Below are 18292 nucleotides of genomic sequence, written 5' to 3'. Positions count from 1 at the left end.
ACTTGAGAAGCGGAATCAGGAGGATCTCGATCGAGTTTGAGACCAGCCTTAGATAGATAAAAAGTTCTAGGCTAGTCTGGACCCTTCTTTTTAAAAAGGAGGGAGTAGGAGATTCGAGAAGGAAAGAGATTGGTTGAGGTGGTGGGCCTTTAAGTAGATATTACATAGGAGTTCGGGAAGGCGAGGTGCAGCTGGGGGCGGGAGTGGCGCTTCCTCTAGGCCTCCACGCCCCCCCCCTTCACCTCCCCAACCCTCCGTTCTCTCCACCCCAGATTGTACTAACGGCCAAACAAGAGTCCTAGTCCCTAAGCCTTCTGGCGCCTCGAAGCTCCCGGAGTCCCTTGCCCTGGCTCGGTGCTGGGGCGGCATCCAGTGGAGCGGGACCCTAGCGTGGGAAGCCTGGGGTGGGGGGAGAATTGGGGGTTCGATGGTAATTCAGTGCGCTCCGCGCTGCGGGGCGGGGCGTGGGGCGGGGCCGGTCTGGGCTGGCCACCGTGGACCCGTAAAAGGCTGGGGCGGGCTGGGTGGGTGTGGCCCGTGTGAGTGAGCCGAGCCCTGGTCCGGGGCCCCGTAGTCTCCCGCAGCCTCTCAGTCCCGCAGCCTCTCAGCCATGGGCGCCGTTTGGTCCGCCCTGCTGGTCGGCGGGGGTCTGGCGGGAGCGCTTATCTTCTGGCTGCTGCGGGGCGACCCTGGGGCCCCGGGGAAAGACGGGGGTGCGGAGCCGCAGAAGGACGCACCTCCAGGGCAGGCTGCGGCTCCGGGAGACGGTCCGGGTGGTGGTGACAGTGGCGGCCTGAGCACTGGACCTTCCGAGCGGGTGCTGGTCTCCAAACCAGGTATTCTTCCTCCCCTGGGCTCGGGGAACACGTGCCCGTGTTCTGAAGTTCATTAGGGAAGGGGAAATGAAAACCACCTAAAGTTCTCCAGGTGGGTTCTGGTGGACCAACTTCCCCGGCCTGGGACTGAACCCTCCTCGGATCTGTCGCCTTCCCGGGCTGTAGTGTCCTGGAGAAGGCAAGCGGTTCCTCCAGAGGCCGCGCCCAGCTCCTGCCGCTCCAGCCGGCACCGGTTCCTCCGCCTGGCGGCGCTTGGCGCAGTGCGCGAGACTGGTTTGTGGGGGCTTCTCACAACTCTCTTCAGTCTCCGATGGAGCTGGAAGGGACATTCTCGGAGTCTCAGTCCCCTAGCTTCAAGCCCTGACACCCCACACCCCTCGTTAGATCTGAGTTTAGGGCAAGTGAGCGTTGAGCACTCCCTTGCTACTGTCTGGATAGTTCTTTCAGGAAAGTAAATTTCAGCTTAGATGTGGGTCATGAAAATCACAGCAGTCGGGCTGTGCGCTAGCTGTGTGTGCACTTACAGCAGCCCCGGCGGCCTATTGGGGGACCAAACTCTGATGAAGACTGTCATATAAGTTTAGAGCGACATTCAAGAGACCCCGCACCAGGCATTGCACACCGGCACAAAGCCTTAGTTAGCTTCCTGCGCCTTTTTTTTTTTTCAAACTGTCGTCGCCCAGCAGAGGTTATTTTTAGTGGTGGTCATTTGTGAGACTCTTTCCCACGACTGATTTTCCATAAACGGTTCGTCTGTTTTCTTCTGTTCCCGAAGGCCAGCCTCATGTTTTAAGCTGAAAATTGGGAATTGAGAGCAACATTCGTTGACATCTCACTCCGAAGCTCACAAATGAAGCAAGGGTGTCCCCAACCCCCCCCCCCCCCCCGGAGCTGAGTGTAGGAGTCAGGCTTGAAGAACTGTTGAGGCAGCCTGGAAAAAACCAAGTCTTTAGTGGACTTGGACTGTGGGTTTTTAAGAACAGTTTTTTAAAGTGTGTAGTGGAGCAGGGGGTGGGAAAACCTCATGTGTCTTTAAGGAGATTTCTCTCCCCTCAAGTTCTCCCACCCCCACCTCACCCTATTCCTGACTGCTCTGCCTTCCAGAGGTGGCCCCTGGCCTGCACTCACTTCCAGGGAGCACAGATGTACACTAAGGTGCCCAGTAGCATGCAGTCCTTTATCCCACAAAAGCCACCGTGCATGTGGCTGGGCCTTCTGCTAAGCTCTTGCCCAACCCCTGGACAGCAGTTTTTTTTTTTCCTTTTTTAATGACAGGAGCCAAGTGATTTAACTTTGGACCCCTGCCAACTTGGTCTGGCCTGTGGGAGACTTTGCAGCTTGCCACTTCATTGTCTCTCAGGGTGTGCACTGAGACTTCCTGCCTGTTTTCATTGTGGGCTCTCCACGCATGCTCTTAAAGCAGTGTTGGGAAGGTGCAGATGGCACGTGAGTTCTACAGGAACCTGGACTATACATAGAAACGAAGATAACAGCAATCGATTTTCTCAGTTTTCCTTTGTGAGCCCCACCTAATGTTACCACACTTTCCTTTCTCAGAGCAGCTCCAAGAAAGCAATGGACATTTGATTTCCGAGACCAAAGAGCTTGGTAACCTGCTGGAAACACAGAGACTGCAGAATGCTGGAGCAGACTGGGGCAATGCCAGAGAGTATGTTCTTGCTGGAAAGAGTCCAGACACGCACTCCAGGGCCAACCCAGAAGAGTCAAGGAATCAAAGGCCGGAAGCTCACACAGGAGAATGGAGACCCAGCATAGGAGAAGAAACAGCTGGGGGCAACGTGGAGAAGCTACCCTCCAGCTGCCAGCTCAGGGACAGAGCCAAACCAGCCGGTCCTGTACCTTCGGTCAGTCAGGACCCGGCAGGCCCCGAGGACTGGGAAGTGGTGTCTAGGCACTCATCGTGGGGGGATGTTGGTTTGGGTGACAGTCTCGAGGGCCTAAGTCAGGGAATGGATGATGGCAGAAGTACTCTTGTGGGAGGAAGAGGCTGGGATGAAGACAGGAAGGCGGTGTCTCTGGACCATCAGCAGGTCCGCATCCAGTTTCAGGTGCACTACACCACAAGCAACAATGTGCAGTTCGTTGCAGTAACTGGAGACCATGAGAATCTTGGGGGCTGGACCACATACATCCCACTCCACTATTGCAAGGACGGGCTGTGGTCTCATTCTGTCTTCCTGCCTGCGGACACAGTGGTGGAGTGGAAGTTTGTGTTGGTAGAGAACAGGGAAGTTACTCGCTGGGAAGAATGCAGCAATAGATTCCTGCAGACTGGCCGTGAGGATAAAGTGGTTCATGGGTGGTGGGGGATTCACTGAATTGCTGTGCAAAGCACCCCGAGGGTGCAGCGGAATGTGTGAGAGGCTAAGGCGGTAGAGCACGCTGCATAATTTAAAGGCAGTGTGATTCCATTTGTAGCCATCAGAGTTCTTCAGAGTTGCTAGTGTGGCTTTTGTCCAAAGTATAGGAAGATGAATGCATGCAGAAATGCTTCCCGGGAGCTGGGACTTTTCCCTTGTTGCACTGACTGGTTTGTGCTGGCACATTACTTGAGGGATTGATTGTCCCTGGGTAGTTGGTTGGGCTGAGATTGAGGTATGGACTATGGCAAGGAGAAACTAACCAACTGCACAAGTACAAGGTGGAGCCTGTAGGAGCTCTTAGGGTAGGGAGATGACAGTCAGCCTCCTTAGATACAGCTATAGCAGCATTGTTTACATTTACACCATCTGAAACTGTGACCAGTCCGTTCTGAGTGACACCGGAAGACTCTACATTAGCTTTTGTTCCACTTTAAACACCCCGAGGATAGGTGCAGAATTAGCAGATGTGTCTTTGTCTTAATGGTTTAAAGCCTAATCAGAGTTGCTCAGTCACCCAGGAAGTGGAGTGAGGGTGGGAGTGAGGGTGAGGTGGTGAGGTGACTTGAACGGTTTACTATGCTTCTTTGAGGACTGGTAGTTACAGGTCCGAGACTGGTTCCAGCAAAGGGTGCATGCATCCATTACCCACAGTACCCTGCTGGAGCACCTCTGTTCACATCCCCATCCCACTCCTACCAGGTCTCAACTGATGGGCTGCCCTAGAGAAGTTTTTCTGCCTCCTCACTCTCCCTTCGTACCCATGAGTGAGAATCTCTATAGGACTATGATACAGAAGAAAACCTTTGCTTTGAGAAGAAATAATTATTAAGCTTTAAGTTATAACAGAATAATAAATCCTGAGTTGTATTATCTTTATTAAATGTCCGAATTACTTGTTTCAATCTTAGCACCATAACCTAGATATAAAATAGCGGTATATTTTACATACAGAGAAAAGCAAACGTCAAACACGACAGCAGATGACATGTGAAGTCTGTTTCCCTTTTGGAGAAAGTTTTAAATATTTTTTAAAACTTTGCCTAGAAGGGAATTCAGCAAGCTGGTATTTAAAGATTAAAATTTGGGAGCAGGGTTTCTTGTAGCTTAGGCCTATCCGAAAATTCACTGTGTAGACAAGGATCCGGTGAAACTGCTCCTCCTTCCTCCACTTCTCAAGTGCTGGGATTACAGGCATGGACCACCACATCCAGTATGTGCAGTACCAGACACGCACTCTACAACCGAGCTACATCCCAGCTCTTTGTTGATTTGAGACAGGATAGCCCCAACTGGCCTGGAACTTGATCTACAGCTAAGGATGACTTTCAAGCCCTGATTTTCCTACTTCCACCTTCCAAGTGCTCAGATAAAAGAAGTTTTTATGTGTTAAAAAACAGTAAAGTATCTATTGGCAAGACAGTATTTCATTCTGGATGACAAAAACATAGATCCAAATGAAAGTAGCATCAGGAAGTGCATAGCAGGATGTTTGCGAGCTTTGGGATTATGGCTCTTTTGAGATGAAATTCAGACATTCTGCTTCTATATAATGAGGTCCGCGGAAGGCACTGGCCATTACTTTACAATGCTCAAGTATCCCTATGAAGTAAAGCAATTTAAACATAATCTCCAGAATTCTATTTATTACCCAATGAAATAAAAGTTAATCTTCCATTAAAGCCAACTGACTGAAGGAATATTATGCTATGTATATACACACATATTTCTTATAATTAAATACACATTTATTTTAACTATCAAGTCAGATGTGCTTGGAGTGCTCACTGACATTGAGAGCAACATGAGTTTCTTGAGAGCACGCGCGCCCTCCTAGTCACTGCCTGTGCCTGGTCAGGGCTCCTGCTGGCGAAATGGAAGAAGGTAGGAACACCACCCAGACTTCTTGCCCCTGTATCAGTCAACTGTTGGTCATCTGGGCTGCAGCTCCCCTCCTTGTGGAGTCCCCCAGACCCTCTTCTGCCTGGTGGTGCCACCATCCTAAGGGCCCTCTCCATCCTCTGCATCCAATTTGTGGGAGGGAAATGACTTGAAAAAAAAAAGCATGAATGCAGTGTTAGCACTTGGACCTGAAGACACAGAGTTGTTCATGTTCCATTCCACCTGTGAGAACTGGTCAGGTGACCACCCCCAGAGGTGAGGGACATGGGGCTGCAACAGGGTCTCCAACTAGGCAGCTGTGTCTCCATGACAACTGTGTACTAGGGAGTGGAGAAATACACTTTTTGCCACATTGTGTCTAACTTTTGGCACAAGTAAAACACTTTTGCAAGTGTCCTTGTCTCATTATATTTGGTCTGCATATGAATACCTGCACTTTATTAAATATTAGGCTAGACTATATTCAACCTAGAACTTACCTACTCATTTGTTAAATAGTAACAAAGTATTGTCTTTCTTTAGTTTTATGCAAGAAGAGAGGTTTCTAAAAGTTTTGATTGGTTTTGTTGATCACCGATGTTGACAGAACAATGAGTTCAAGGTCACCAAAGAAGGCTGGTGTTTGTCCAGCATGCTGGAGTTTGTCCTTCTGCTCTTGACACTGCACCCCTTTACAGCACATGAACACTCTTTTCCTCCTCAGAATTTAAGCTGAAAAAAATGCCTCTATCTCAGAACCAGTACAATAATTTTAAAAATTATACCAATGTGCTAGAATTAGCATAAATTAATACATTATAATATATGACTACTCTCAAATCTAGCTAGTAGTGTTGAAAATTTTGCTATGAGAGCATTCAAAAAGTTTATTTATGGGACAGGGAATCTTTTATTAAATTTTCACATAAAAAGAAAACGTCCAGGCACTAATTATAAGTAACAGCACAGCTCATCGGGTGCCAGCCCTTTGTAGAGAGCGGGCGAGCGATGACATCATTTTAGTAACATTTTCTCCTGGTCTTTCACTTTCTGAATCCTCTTTTCTTGATTTCTGATCATTGAAGACATTGCTGAAATATTAATAGAATAGAGTTAGATTGGAAAGTCAACTTGAGTTAAGGCCTGCACACTTATATTCAAGGATGAGCCTCTAGCACGCAGAACAGACTCCCTCTGAGCCCAGAGCTGTGTCAGACTGCAATGCAAAGGCTGGAGTGACAGCGAACCTACAATCTCAGGAAGTAGGGTGAGCACCTCCAGAGGGGGACAGCAGAAAGCCTGCGGCCTCTCATTTGGGGGTGGGGGTGGGGCAGAAGTCAGTACTGTAAATAGTTGGGGAAAATTTCTCTATATCTTGTATACATGCACATAAATGGAAATGTGTACTTTTTTTTTGGCTTTGGTTATACTGGAATTGAACCCATGGTCTTGTACATGCGAGGCAATGCCCTAACACCAAGCTGTATCTACAACCTATACTTTAAATTTTGATAAATCTGAAACTATGTGTTCAGAACTTCGAGAGTCATCCTACCAGGTACTGTTTCTATTAAACAAATGCTAATGTCTTCCAACGGAACGAGGCTAGGATGACATACGTAGGATGAACTAGAAGTGTAAATCAAAGTATAGGTATAAGGTTGGCAAGAAAAATCCTACATTCTTTTAAAAATGCACACTAATATGGATAAAACCAACTGTGTTTGGTAGGTTAAAAAAAGACACAAAGTTGGGTGGGTAGGGGAGGAAGGGGTGGGTCTGGTAGGGGAGGAGGGGTGGATCTGGTAGGGAAGGAGGGGTGGGTCTGGTAGGGGAGGAGGGGTGGGCTTGTTAGGGGAGGAGGGGTGGGCTTGTTAGGGGAGGAGAGGTGGGTCTGGTAGGAGAGGAGGGGTGGGTCTGGTAGGAGAGGAGGGGTGGATCTGGTAGGGGAGGAGGGATGGGTTTGGTAGGGGAGGAGGGGTGAGTCTGGTAGGGGAGGAGGGGTGGGTCTGGTAGGGGAGGAGGGATGGGTCTGGTAGGGGAGGAAGGGGTGGGTCTGGTAGGGGAGGAGGGGGTGGGTCTGGTAGGGAAGGAAAGTGATCATGATAAACTGTCTGGGATTCTTGGACTAAGCTTTTAAAAGACTCAATAACCTAAAAACAAATGTTTTCTTACTGTTTAGGGGGACCTGGGGTTAACACAATTCACTTGGGATTTTATTCAACAGCAATGTGATGTGACCTCATCACATTAGAGTTAGAAAGAAGTGGACTTTAGCATCAGGAATTACAGGGATCAAGTCCCAGCTCCAGTGTTCACTGAGACCCAGGACTGTGCTGTCTTGTGCTCTCATTAACAACAGCTCCCACCCTCCTGCACAGATGTGAAGGCACCTCTCACAGGTGCCAGCAGAGACTAGTATTATTAACATGCTTAAATTTATTGTATAAATACTTGTTAGAAAAATATTTATTGCATTGCAAGCATGTTGTATGTGTGCACATATATTTTATGAGTTTTCACCCCAGCTCTGAGGACTGAAACCAGGGCTTTTGTTAGCTAGGCAAGGGCTCCATCACTGAGCTAAGCCCCCAGGCCTGGAGACCTCACCTTGGTTCTTCAGCTGTAAATCTTCTACCAAGGTTTGCAAACTTTCCAGTCTGTTCTGCAGTTTTTGGCATGTTTTTCCTGTTGTTTCTAGTGACGGAGACTGTGAATCTATTAGAAAATTACTTAGATGTGATATTAAAAGTCTATTCGATATTTCTTTTAGAAGTCATCAAATTATATATTAAACAATTTTTCCTAAGAAAATTTAAAAACATTATTCTAAAATAAAAAAATCCCATTTAAACACAGTAACACTAGCTTATTTGGTTTTGTTAATCAATTTGATTGATTATTATTTAACTGTATAGTATTAAGCAGGTCTCTTGACAAGAATACTTCAAATTAGTGACACATTTGTGTCAGTTTTCACACCAAACCTGAGTATTTCCCAACTGGGGTTTGAGGAACAGGCTCTAATTCAGATACTAGCTCACTTTTCAGTGTCAGACTTTAACCTGGGTGATATGAGATTCCCCTCTATATGCTGTGAATATGTTTTATTATCATTGGTTAATAAAAAAGCTTCTTTGGGCCTATGGTAGCACAGAATAGAGCAAGGTGGGAATTCTAAGCAGAGGCAGAGGAGAAAAGAAGGCGGAGTCAGAGAGTTGCCATGTAGCCACCCAAGGGACAGACACTAGATGAAACCTTACCGATAGGCCACATGGTGATATGCAGATTAATAGAAATGAGTTAATTTAAGATGTAAGAGTTACTTAATAAGAAGCAGAAGCTATAGGCCAACCAGTGTTGTAATTAATATAGTTTCCATGTGATTATTTTGGGTCTGGGAAGCGGGGAAATGAACAAGTGGTCTCTGCATACAAAATGACGTCCAACATGGGGCAACTATGTCCACATAAAACCTGAGAGAGCTTGAAAAGGAATTCTAGACACAAAAGAACAGAGTTTAGCACAGCTTCCTGGTAGCCTTTTTTTTTATGGGCTCTGTTTGTTAGTGGTGAACAGGGGTGCTGTGGCTCCTTTAAGAGAAGTCTTTCTGACTTGGCATTGGCAACAAAGGCTGAGTGGTTTCTATAGGGGAGGACTTTCTGGTTCATGTTATTTGCATGAACAGCTCTGACTCTTTCAGGAGGCCACACACTTAAATAGGGCCTGTTAGCAGAATGTTACAAATTGCTTAGTGGTGACATAGACCCGCTGTGACCCTGGAGCTGGGGTGATGTGCATGACTCTCAGAGCCAACAGACAGGGCCATGAAGTTGGTCCTAGCCACATCTACTTAACATCGAAAAAAAAAGCGCTCCTGGTCAAGAAATAATTACAAACATACAATAATGACAGAGTCAAATAAAAAAGACCTCTAAAAGGGTCACAGTGTTAAATAATGTGCATAGGCTTAGCAGGAAGAAGAAAAAAAGAGTATTGACAGTTATAATCTAAAAGAGTACAGACAGTCATAGATTAAAGGAGTAAAGATAATAAAATAAATATTAAACTTGTAAAAAAATAGAGTAAAAAAAGCTGCGTAAAGATAAAATAGACACAGAGAGTCTGGATTATGTATATTATTATGTTTTCTTTGAAATATTTCACTGTAAATGAGCTAAGTAACTACAGAGAGACATTTCATTGTACAGGCTGCTAAACTAAACCAACATATATATTTTAAAAGTATCTTGACTACAAAATTTGGGTCTAAGAATATGTTGCTTTAAAAGAGAGGTTCTGCTTTTGATACAGAGTGATACAGAAGAACTCTGGGTGACTGTCCAGGCATCAAGATGTCTCTGTCAATTCCAGAGTTTTGGAAATTGCTTACAGTGCACTTCCTGTTAACTTAGTAAAATTATATCCTTTAATGGAATTGAAGAATAGATAGTTATAGTTTTCCTTAGTTATGATAAAAGTTAAAGTAGATATAAACATTGTAACTGTAATTCTTGCTTGATATCTGTTTTGTTATATGTAATTTTACTATGTTAAAGTTAAAAGCTTCCTTTCATTTAGGCAGCAAAGGGGAGGTGATATGGGATTCCCCTCTGTATGCTATGAATATGTTTTATTACCATTGGTTAATAAAGAAGCTGCTTTGGGCCTATGGCAGGGAAGAATAGAGCAAGGTGGAAAATCCAAACAGAGGTAGATGAGAAAAGAAGACAGAGTCAGAAAGACACCATGTAGCCGCCGAAGGAGACAGATGTTGAATGAAACCTTACTGGTAACCCACAGCCACATGGTGATATACAGATGAATAGAAATGGGTTAATTTAAGATGTTAGAGTTACTTAATAAGAAGCTATATGTCAAACAGTGGTGTAATTAATATAGTTTCTGTGTGATTATTTTGGGTCTGGACAGCCAGGAAATGAACAACGGTCTCCGACTTTACCTGCATGTGGATGGTCTATGTGTTGGAAAAGGGCTGTATGAATTCTGGCGTGGTACGGTAACCTACAATGTGGCAGCAGTGACTGATGAGGGCCCAGAGGCATGAAAGCTGACTTTAGGAAGTGGGAGGGTTCTGTCAATTTTTGAAAATACTTAGCTAACAAATAGAAGGGTTGAATTTTGATCTTAGCCCCTGACTAGATGAATAATTTTAAAAACATTTTTGCTGACTTAGTTTTTTATTACCAATATCCTTTTTGTTGAAATTATAGTATTAAACATAATCATTTAAAAGGCTTTCAATTTAAAAGGATGAGAAACAAGATCTTAGCAATATTTGGACAGAAATAATAACATGATGTTCTTGATGAGGGTATGAAACGGGGAAGAAGATGTCCTATCACTGTGTGATGTCACAGATACCGCCCCCCCCCTCTAGTGGTCACTCTAAACGGGTTAGTAAGTTGGTTCTTTGCACTTGCTTGTGGTTTGTTTGCCTTCTTTGAGGCAGGACATCACTATGTAGCCATGGACGGCTCGGGATTCACTCTGTAGACCCGAGCCTGGACTTGGGAGACTTCCTTTCTGAGTCTTCTGAATGACGAGACAACACAAAGAGCTTGGACATGGAAGATGGGGTGCAATGCTCACAGTGGTAAACAAAGTGCACTTAAATGTGATCAGGTTCTGAGTTCATACTTTCTTTTAGAATCTAGAAATATGTATGGCATAGAATACCAAAAGACTAAGAGATGTTGAAATGTTTTACACCTTGTGTGGCTTATGCCTATCAACGAGATTGATTCCACAGAGTGCTGGGTTGGTTTTGGTTACTGCAGTATAGAATGAGAAACATTTCAAGTCTAATTCAACACATTTATGTGTAATTCAATATTCTAAGGCATTGACTACAAATAATTTTTTTCATTTATTTTTTAAAACAAAAATTGAACTTAAAAATTTTGTTGAGATTTTGTACAAGATTGTATAACAGACATCTACACTTAAAAAGGTGTTGACTAAAGCAGAGTCATGTTTTAAACTAAGCAAGAGTGGAGAAGTCTTAGCACTTAGACACAGAGCACTCTAAAGAAAAAAAATAGAAAACAAGTTCACTGTTTGTGCCAGACAAGAGTAGAAAGGCATTTATATACAGTATCTAAGCTTCCGTTATCCTAATGCGTGAGTGTGCATAACAGTCACTGTCTAATTTGAAGCCACATGCTTAGAGCACCAACTGCAGGCTGCATATGAGAGGAACATGCAGAGTCTTGCAGTTCCCTGTGTAAGAACCAATCGATCGCATCAGCAATATCAGGTCATTCTTACCTTTAGTAGAGTCAGGTGAGTGGATAGGCTTGGTGGAGCGGTACTGGGACGCTGAGCCTACTGACTCCTCAGCAGAACTAGTTAGGAGGGAGTGCACTGGAGACTTCTTAGGAGAAGAATTGAATGAACGAGAGCCTGAAACCTTCACAGATGGACTTGCTAAGATTGTATAATGACAAGGGTAAAAGATAGAATTAGCTAAAAATAGAGTAGTATACTTATAAAAAAGAAAAAGCCAAACCTTTCACAAGCAAAAGCTTCAATGACAGGGATGGGAGGAAAACAGAACTTTGCACAGCTGTGAGTGGGTTTGGTTTTGATACTGCCATTCCCTGGAGACATCAGCATCTAGCATCTTGACCCTGACTCTCCAGCAAGCCTCCAGGCCTCGGCCTTGCACTGGGGTGGAACCTTTGCTCCCTCTTGTAGTGTCAAGATACTTAGGCTAAACAACAGTATACCCCCCCCCCCCCGCCCCGACCGCTATGAGCTTGCGGAGGGCCTTTGCAGGACTACACAGCCTCTAATCATGGAAGTTAATCACAATTATGTAAACACCTTATGGTTTTGTTCCTCCAGAGAACCCTGGCTCTAGGAATGAGAATGTGTAGGACCTTGAGATCCAGAGTTCCTGATTCAAATCAGATCCACTGCTGATCTGATAATACTAGCCTGGGATTGTCAACATCCTCAGTTGTCTAAAAAAAAAAAAAAATCGCAACAAATTCTGTCTAGAAGAAGGTAACCTCAATGTGAGTCTCACCCATGATGTACAATCTCCCACGAAGTGTCATATAATAAAAACTAACGGGGTATGTAAGGAGAAATGATGGCATGGTAGAAAACCAAGAGAAATGCAAATAATAGATTAACAGTAATCAGGGAGACCAGACAATGGAGCTCTCAGGCAGGGACTTCCATAGATCCAAACCATATGACTTCAAACACCAAGTGTGTTCTACTTGTGGAAAAAATGGACACATGAATAAGAACTGCTAAAACAAGCAAACAAACAAAAGGAAAAAAATTACAGCTACCAGACAAGAAGGGAAAAGCATGTTACATTTAAATGGGCATCAATTAAATGTACAGCTGACTTCTTAGTAGACATAACAGAGACTCTAAGCCTAAGTGGGGTAAATTATCCACACTAAAAGTGTGGTGAAAAGCCAGGTGGTGATGATAAACACCTTGAATCCGGGCACTTGAGAGGCAAAGACAAGAGGATCTGTGAGTTCGAGGCCAGCCTGGTCTACAGAGTGAGGTCTAGGGCAGCCAGGGCTACATGTCTCAAAATAAGAAAACAAAAGCAAACAAATAAACCCTGTCCTGTTTGATTTTTGTCAGCTTGACCCAAGCTAGAGTCATCTGAAAGGACGGAACCAGAGTTGAGAAATGCCTCCATCAGACTGACCTGTGAGCAAGCCTAGAGTGCATTCCCCTGATTGAAGTGGGAAGCCCCAGCTCACTGGGTGATGTCAGCCCTGGGCAGGTGGTCCTGAATTGTGTAAGAGAGCAGGCTGGGCAAGCCATGAGGAAACCGCCAGTAAGCAGCACCCCTTCAGGGTCTCTGCTTCAGCTCCTGCCCTGACTTCCTTTGATGATGGACTGTGCTGTGGAGTTGTGAGCCAAACAAACTCTTTCTTCCCCAAGTTGCTTTTGGTAACCATGTTTTATCACAGGAACAGAAAGCTAACTAAAACATAATCAACTGTGTTTATATTTATAATTAATCTATGTTAACAAAATTGTATGAAAGTTAAAAGGATACCAAATGGGATTAAAGTATTCTAAGGTATTCAGAATATGTGAGAAAAGGCAAATGTTCTAATTTAGAGCAATCTAAAAAGGCAAGAGCATTGCTCTCGTGGCCTGGCTAATCATTATGATAGCAGTGACAAAGGGCTAAAGAAATAGGTCAGTTGGCAAAATGCTTGTGCAAACAAGAGTCTCTGGGTTTGAAAAAAGTGGTAGCATGAGACTGAAATTTCAGCACTGGTGGTGCAGAGGAAGCAGGATCCCTGGGTGGCCAGCCTAGCCTGATTTGTGAATTCCAGACCAGTGAAAAGCTAAGTCTCATAACCAAGATGGCTGGCATCCTGGGGAATGACAATCAAGGTTGACCTCACTCTCCAGACACACACACATACGCACACAAAAGTCATATACACACATATATTGTCTTGATTTTAATTATAACAACATTCTTCTATAAATGAAGTTTTTACATTATACTTTACTTTTCCCTATTTACGTTAGGACTGGCCAGATTTATAACTATGCTTTTATTAAATAACTGTCATTTTCATTCTTTCCCAATTACTTTCTCTTCTGTAAATCGTTATCTCACTTGCTTTTGCTTTCTAAAACTAACATACTCTACAGTTTTTCTTCCTGGTTACGTGTGACTTCTGTAATTTGTTCTTTGGCTCTGTTTTAACATTTTTATTTCCCTTCCCCATTCTGAGTCTGAGTATTGTAACGTTTAGAGTATTGAGATTTTTTTTCTGTCTCTCCAGGTTCTTCCTTTCAGAGGCTTGTTTTCATACCCCAGGCTGTGGTATGGCATACAGTAACAACACGAAGTAGTAAGTCATGTAAGAGGATGCTGTGTAATACAAGTGGAAAAGGCAAGGGGAGCTGGAAAGTGTGGGAAGGTTGTGAGTTTTTGAGTAAGTGATGGGAGTTAAGGTTTCTGGGAAACCTGTGAAAGAGGACGAGGTGGTCAGCAATGTTTGTGGCACTGAAGATGTAAAAGCCCCAACAAGGAGACAGCATTGCAGGTTCAACTAACAGCTCCAGGGGGGTAAAACAGAGTGACCAAAATGGGGAGGGGGTGGAGTGGGGGGTTGTAGGAAGTGAGAGCAGAGTTCATGGGGCTCAAACACTTCTGGTTTTATTCTCTTGGCATGAGGAAACTCTGCAGATTTCATGGAAAACTCACCTGTAGACGTGAATGTGAAGCAACTAGACGGATCTTCCAGGTCCCCCGCATGCAGTGTGACTGGCTCTCTGGAAACAAGAACAGTGTGCAGATTTATTCTGCCAATCTAACTGGACTGACAAACACCTAGGTGATTATCAAGGCACAGGGCTGAGGCGGGACATCTGCGATGTTTCCAGAGATGGTGAGACCATGCAGGCTCTAAATGGATAGTATTGGGGAAGGAGGAAGAGACAGAGCCTGGTCACGAGAAGGAAGCCACTGGAGGCTTGTATTTGGGATCCCTTCCAGCATTCTCCCCATCTCGACTCCCCCTCTGCATGAGATAGACAACTTTTCTCTGCCACATGTGCCTCCTGCCATAAAGTTCTGGCCCAGCACAGCCTGAACCACCACAGGGCAAAATAAAACTTTCCTCCCTTATGCTGTTTCTTTCAGGTAGAGAATCTAATCTAAATGCCAACGCAAACATGTCTTTTCTAAGGCACAGCACGAAGATACAGGGACCAAGGCAAGCAATCCAGGTAAGTGTGACGGCCTGAAATATCAAGATGCCTAATCATAGCTGTCAGCTGTAGAGGTTATGAAATACCGTAATGGGAAACAAAGTTATATTATAGCTTTGTATTCAGTATTCAAGAATGATTTTTTTCCCTTTTTGAGACAGGGTCTCTAGCCTCTACATCTACAGCTCCCTGTGTAGCTGAGGATGACCTTGAAGTTCTGAATTTCCTACCTATACCTCCTGAGTGCTGAGATTAGAGGTGTGTACCACCATGGCAGATTTATGAGGGGCTTTATGCATGCTAGGCAAGTACTCTATCGACAGCTGAGCTATATCCCCTGTCCATTCACTAAAGTACTGTAGGACAAATTATTTTAATAGAATCTTGGTAAGAAAATTAATTTTCCTATAACAACAATTATAAATACAAGCCATTTTCTCATATGTTCTGTAAGTTGCAATTTTATTATTAAGAAACAGATTTTTTTAGTCAAAGAGAAACTTTACAGTGGAGCTTTGGTTACCTCAAGGAAGTAACTATGTCCCATGTCTGTGACTGGCATCTTTCCAGGTAGTTCTGAAGGTCCCCAGAGGCCATACAAGGTAGTGGCCACAAACACACACTTTGAAGTCATTATGGCTTGTTGGGGACTGTGGACTCCCAGGCCCTGAATTTCCTATAAACAACTTGTTTTTTCTACGCTTGCAGCTGTTCTGAGCAAAACAACTTGTTTTCCTGTGCTTGCAGCTGCTCTGAGCACGAGACAGAGGAGTGGTTTCTGGTGGCTGCAGCTGAAAATCCCGAGAGCTAGGGTGTGGCCATTGGTCAGGGAGGGCACTATATAAGCTGCCCTGGAACACAATAAAGGGGACGTTCTTGATTCAAGTTGGCATTCTTGGCATTCTTGGGGAATTCAAGGATGACCCATGTCTCTGTCTCCGTGTGTATGTATGTGTGTGAGTGTGTGTGTGTGTGTGTGTGTGTGTGTGTGTGTGTGTGTCAATTTTCAGGCACTTGCCCAGCTCGCGAACTGTCCCGTAGTGCAGGTGATAGGCTACATGTAGTAGCAGTGGAGGCCCCCAGCGAGATTGTGTTACAATGGCTCAAGTTCAAATGTGGCCTTCAGTGTTTATAAGCTTAATGACCTTGGCAAATTGCTTAAACAATTTAATTCTTCATTTCTAGCCTAAATGTAGGAAAATAATAGCCTCCACATAGATTAGTCAGACAAAATGAGATCACTCTAAAGCAACTAGGAAACAGAAGGGATGGAATTATAATGTAATTATTATTCATAGGTATACAGTGGTACTATATAGGCAAGAAAGGAAATAACACATATTTTCTGTTTAAAAGAAAGGCATTTAGAAAGATTCAATTTGTACTGTGATCAAGAGGCAGAGACAAGGAGGCTGGAGAGATGGCTCAGAGGTTAAGAGCACTGACTGCTCTTCCAAAGGTACTGAGTTCAATTCCCAGCAACCACATGGTGGCTCACAACCATCTGTAATGGGGTCTGGTGCCTTCTTCTGGCCTGCAGGCATACATACACACAGACAGAACAGTGTATACAAAATAAATAAATAAATAAAGAAGCAGAGACAAAAAATATTTACAACATTGCCTTGATCATTCACTAAAATGTATTTACTGAATAGTTTCTTGATAGACATTGTGTTCAAGTGCTAAGGACATAGAAATGAGTAAGCCCGTTCTTAACGTCTCAGGGTCACTGTTGCTGTGTTGAAATGCCATGACCAAAACGACTTGTGGAGGAAAGGGTGTAACTGCAGACTGAGAGGCCAGTTCCCATATCTGCTCCAGGGTAGTAAAAAGAAGACTTCAGAGTAGTGATGGTTTAGGAAAAAGTTCTTATCTATAACAGGTTCACATGATCTGAAGGTAACTTTCCTAATTAGCTCTACATCTTTCTCTTTGCTCTCTACACTGCTGCTGCCGCTCTCTTGCACAGGCAAACTCTGGACAATTAAGTTACATTCTCAGGGCCCAACCTATCTCATAACCAATGATAAGTCATGTAGATTCTCTTAGGCTAGGAACGTCACATTGACTGGCCAGTGAGCAACGCTTGGCCATGCACATACATCTTTCCCAGACGGAACCAAACCTTGAGTGGTAGGGAGTATGTGCAAAAAGTCTCAGCTGCTAGACAAGGAAAAAAAAAACCCGGCACTGAAGTTGTTTCATGCCTGACCTTGTATCAGCAAAACACCTGGGAAAATGACCTTGTGTCTATGTCTCTGGGGACAACAAGCTACTGGTCTCCAGGGGCAGCCAGCCTGCTTTGAATCTGTTCTAGAGTCTAAAATTAGCTGTCTGTGTAAAAGGCTGTCTTTGTGACTGAGAACCTATGCCAGTCTGAGAATGTAAAATATCCTAGCATTGTTTCTATTCATCAAAATTAAAAGATTAAGTAGAAATCATCTTCTTGACCATCCACAGCTATATGTATGCCCAACAAGGATAAAACACACCACCAAGAGGCTGTGGAAAGAACCCCACAGTTGTTCTTATTAGGGAGGCAAGCAATGGCACCTGAGAAAGTTATGGACAGGAACAACCAGTCATCTAGCCTCCAGTCGGTAACCCCATGGCTTTGCCAAGTGGGGCTGGAATCATACATCTGGAGGGTTGACCTCCTGAACACTAATTGTCACCTGCTGCATACCCCATGACCCTCTGCAGGGTTTATTTAACTTATGCTTCTACATCACCATTCATCAACAAAGAAGTCAGGACAGGAACTCAAGCATGGCAGGAACCTGGAGCCAGGAGCTCATGCAGAGGGTAGGTGATGCTTACTGGATTTCTTGTAATGGCTCACTCAGTCTGCCTTCATATAGAACCCAGGACTACAAGCCTTGGAATGGTACCAACCACAATGGGTTGAACCTCCCCCATCAATCACTAATTAAGAAAATGTTCCACAGTCTTGTCTACAGCTAGATTTTATGGAGGTATTTTTTCAATTGAGGCTCCCTCCTCTCTGATGGTTCTAGCTTGTGTCAAGTTGACAGAAAACTAGCCAACACACTAAAATTAATTTAAGCAGCTGAGAATATAAAAATCATATTTCTACTCTTAAGATATAAAGATAGTTTAGATAGCTCTATTTTTATGGATGAAATCAGAAAATATTAAATAAAGGCTCTTCTATATATACTCTATAAACACACATTATAGTTTTACACAGTTGGAGGGTCAGGACCCAAATCTGTCTGCTCAGTGTTATATATTCCAAGGGCACAGGACAGACGCCCATGGTACATTACAGAGCTCATGGTCTTCTCAGCCAGTGAACAGAACAAAAAGGACATTTGCATCTTAGCGGCAGGGAAATCCTTTCTCACCTGCTAAGGGTTTCACTAGACTTGCTCCCTTCAGAGGATTCCCTCAAGGAGTTGTTACTTCTGTTAATAGAAGAACAGGAAA

At 44.1% G+C, this 18292-nt stretch overlaps 2 protein-coding genes across 9 annotated transcripts in view; one reads left to right on the top strand and one right to left on the bottom strand.

Annotated features, from left to right (window-relative positions):
* Nucleotides 1-556: 556 nt before the first annotated feature.
* Stbd1 (starch binding domain 1) lies at nt 557-4101 on the top strand. The gene is made up of 2 exons (XM_048425987.3): nt 557-836; nt 2394-4101. The coding sequence occupies exons 1-2, from the start codon at nt 611-613 to the stop codon at nt 3173-3175; spliced, it is 1008 nt and encodes a 335-aa protein (XP_048281944.3). The 5' UTR covers nt 557-610; the 3' UTR covers nt 3176-4101.
* Ccdc158 (coiled-coil domain containing 158) overlaps nt 4079-18292 on the bottom strand; it is a 73219-nt gene continuing 59005 nt past the window's right edge. For 4 of the 8 annotated variants that reach the window (XM_048425973.3, XM_048425918.3, XM_085691631.2 and 1 more), the window contains 5 exons: nt 18211-18270; nt 14334-14401; nt 11390-11548; nt 7709-7808; nt 4079-6189 (listed from right to left, as the gene is read on the bottom strand). In XM_048425973.3, coding sequence (XP_048281930.3) covers nt 6069-6189; nt 7709-7808; nt 11390-11548; nt 14334-14401; nt 18211-18270 — 508 coding nt within the window. In that variant the 3' untranslated portion in view covers nt 4079-6068. Of the gene's footprint in view, nt 6190-7708; nt 7817-11389; nt 11549-14333; nt 14402-18210; nt 18271-18292 lie in introns of all 8 variants that reach the window. The other 4 variants (XM_085691632.2, XM_085691633.2, XM_085691634.2 and 1 more) reach the window with 3 other exon arrangements.

The sequence above is a fragment of the Myodes glareolus genome, chromosome 8 (assembly GCF_982192425.1).
Source record: "Myodes glareolus chromosome 8, mMyoGla1.1, whole genome shotgun sequence".
Classification (NCBI taxonomy): domain Eukaryota; kingdom Metazoa; phylum Chordata; class Mammalia; order Rodentia; family Cricetidae; genus Myodes; species Myodes glareolus.
This window is presented reverse-complemented; position numbering and strand designations above follow the sequence as displayed.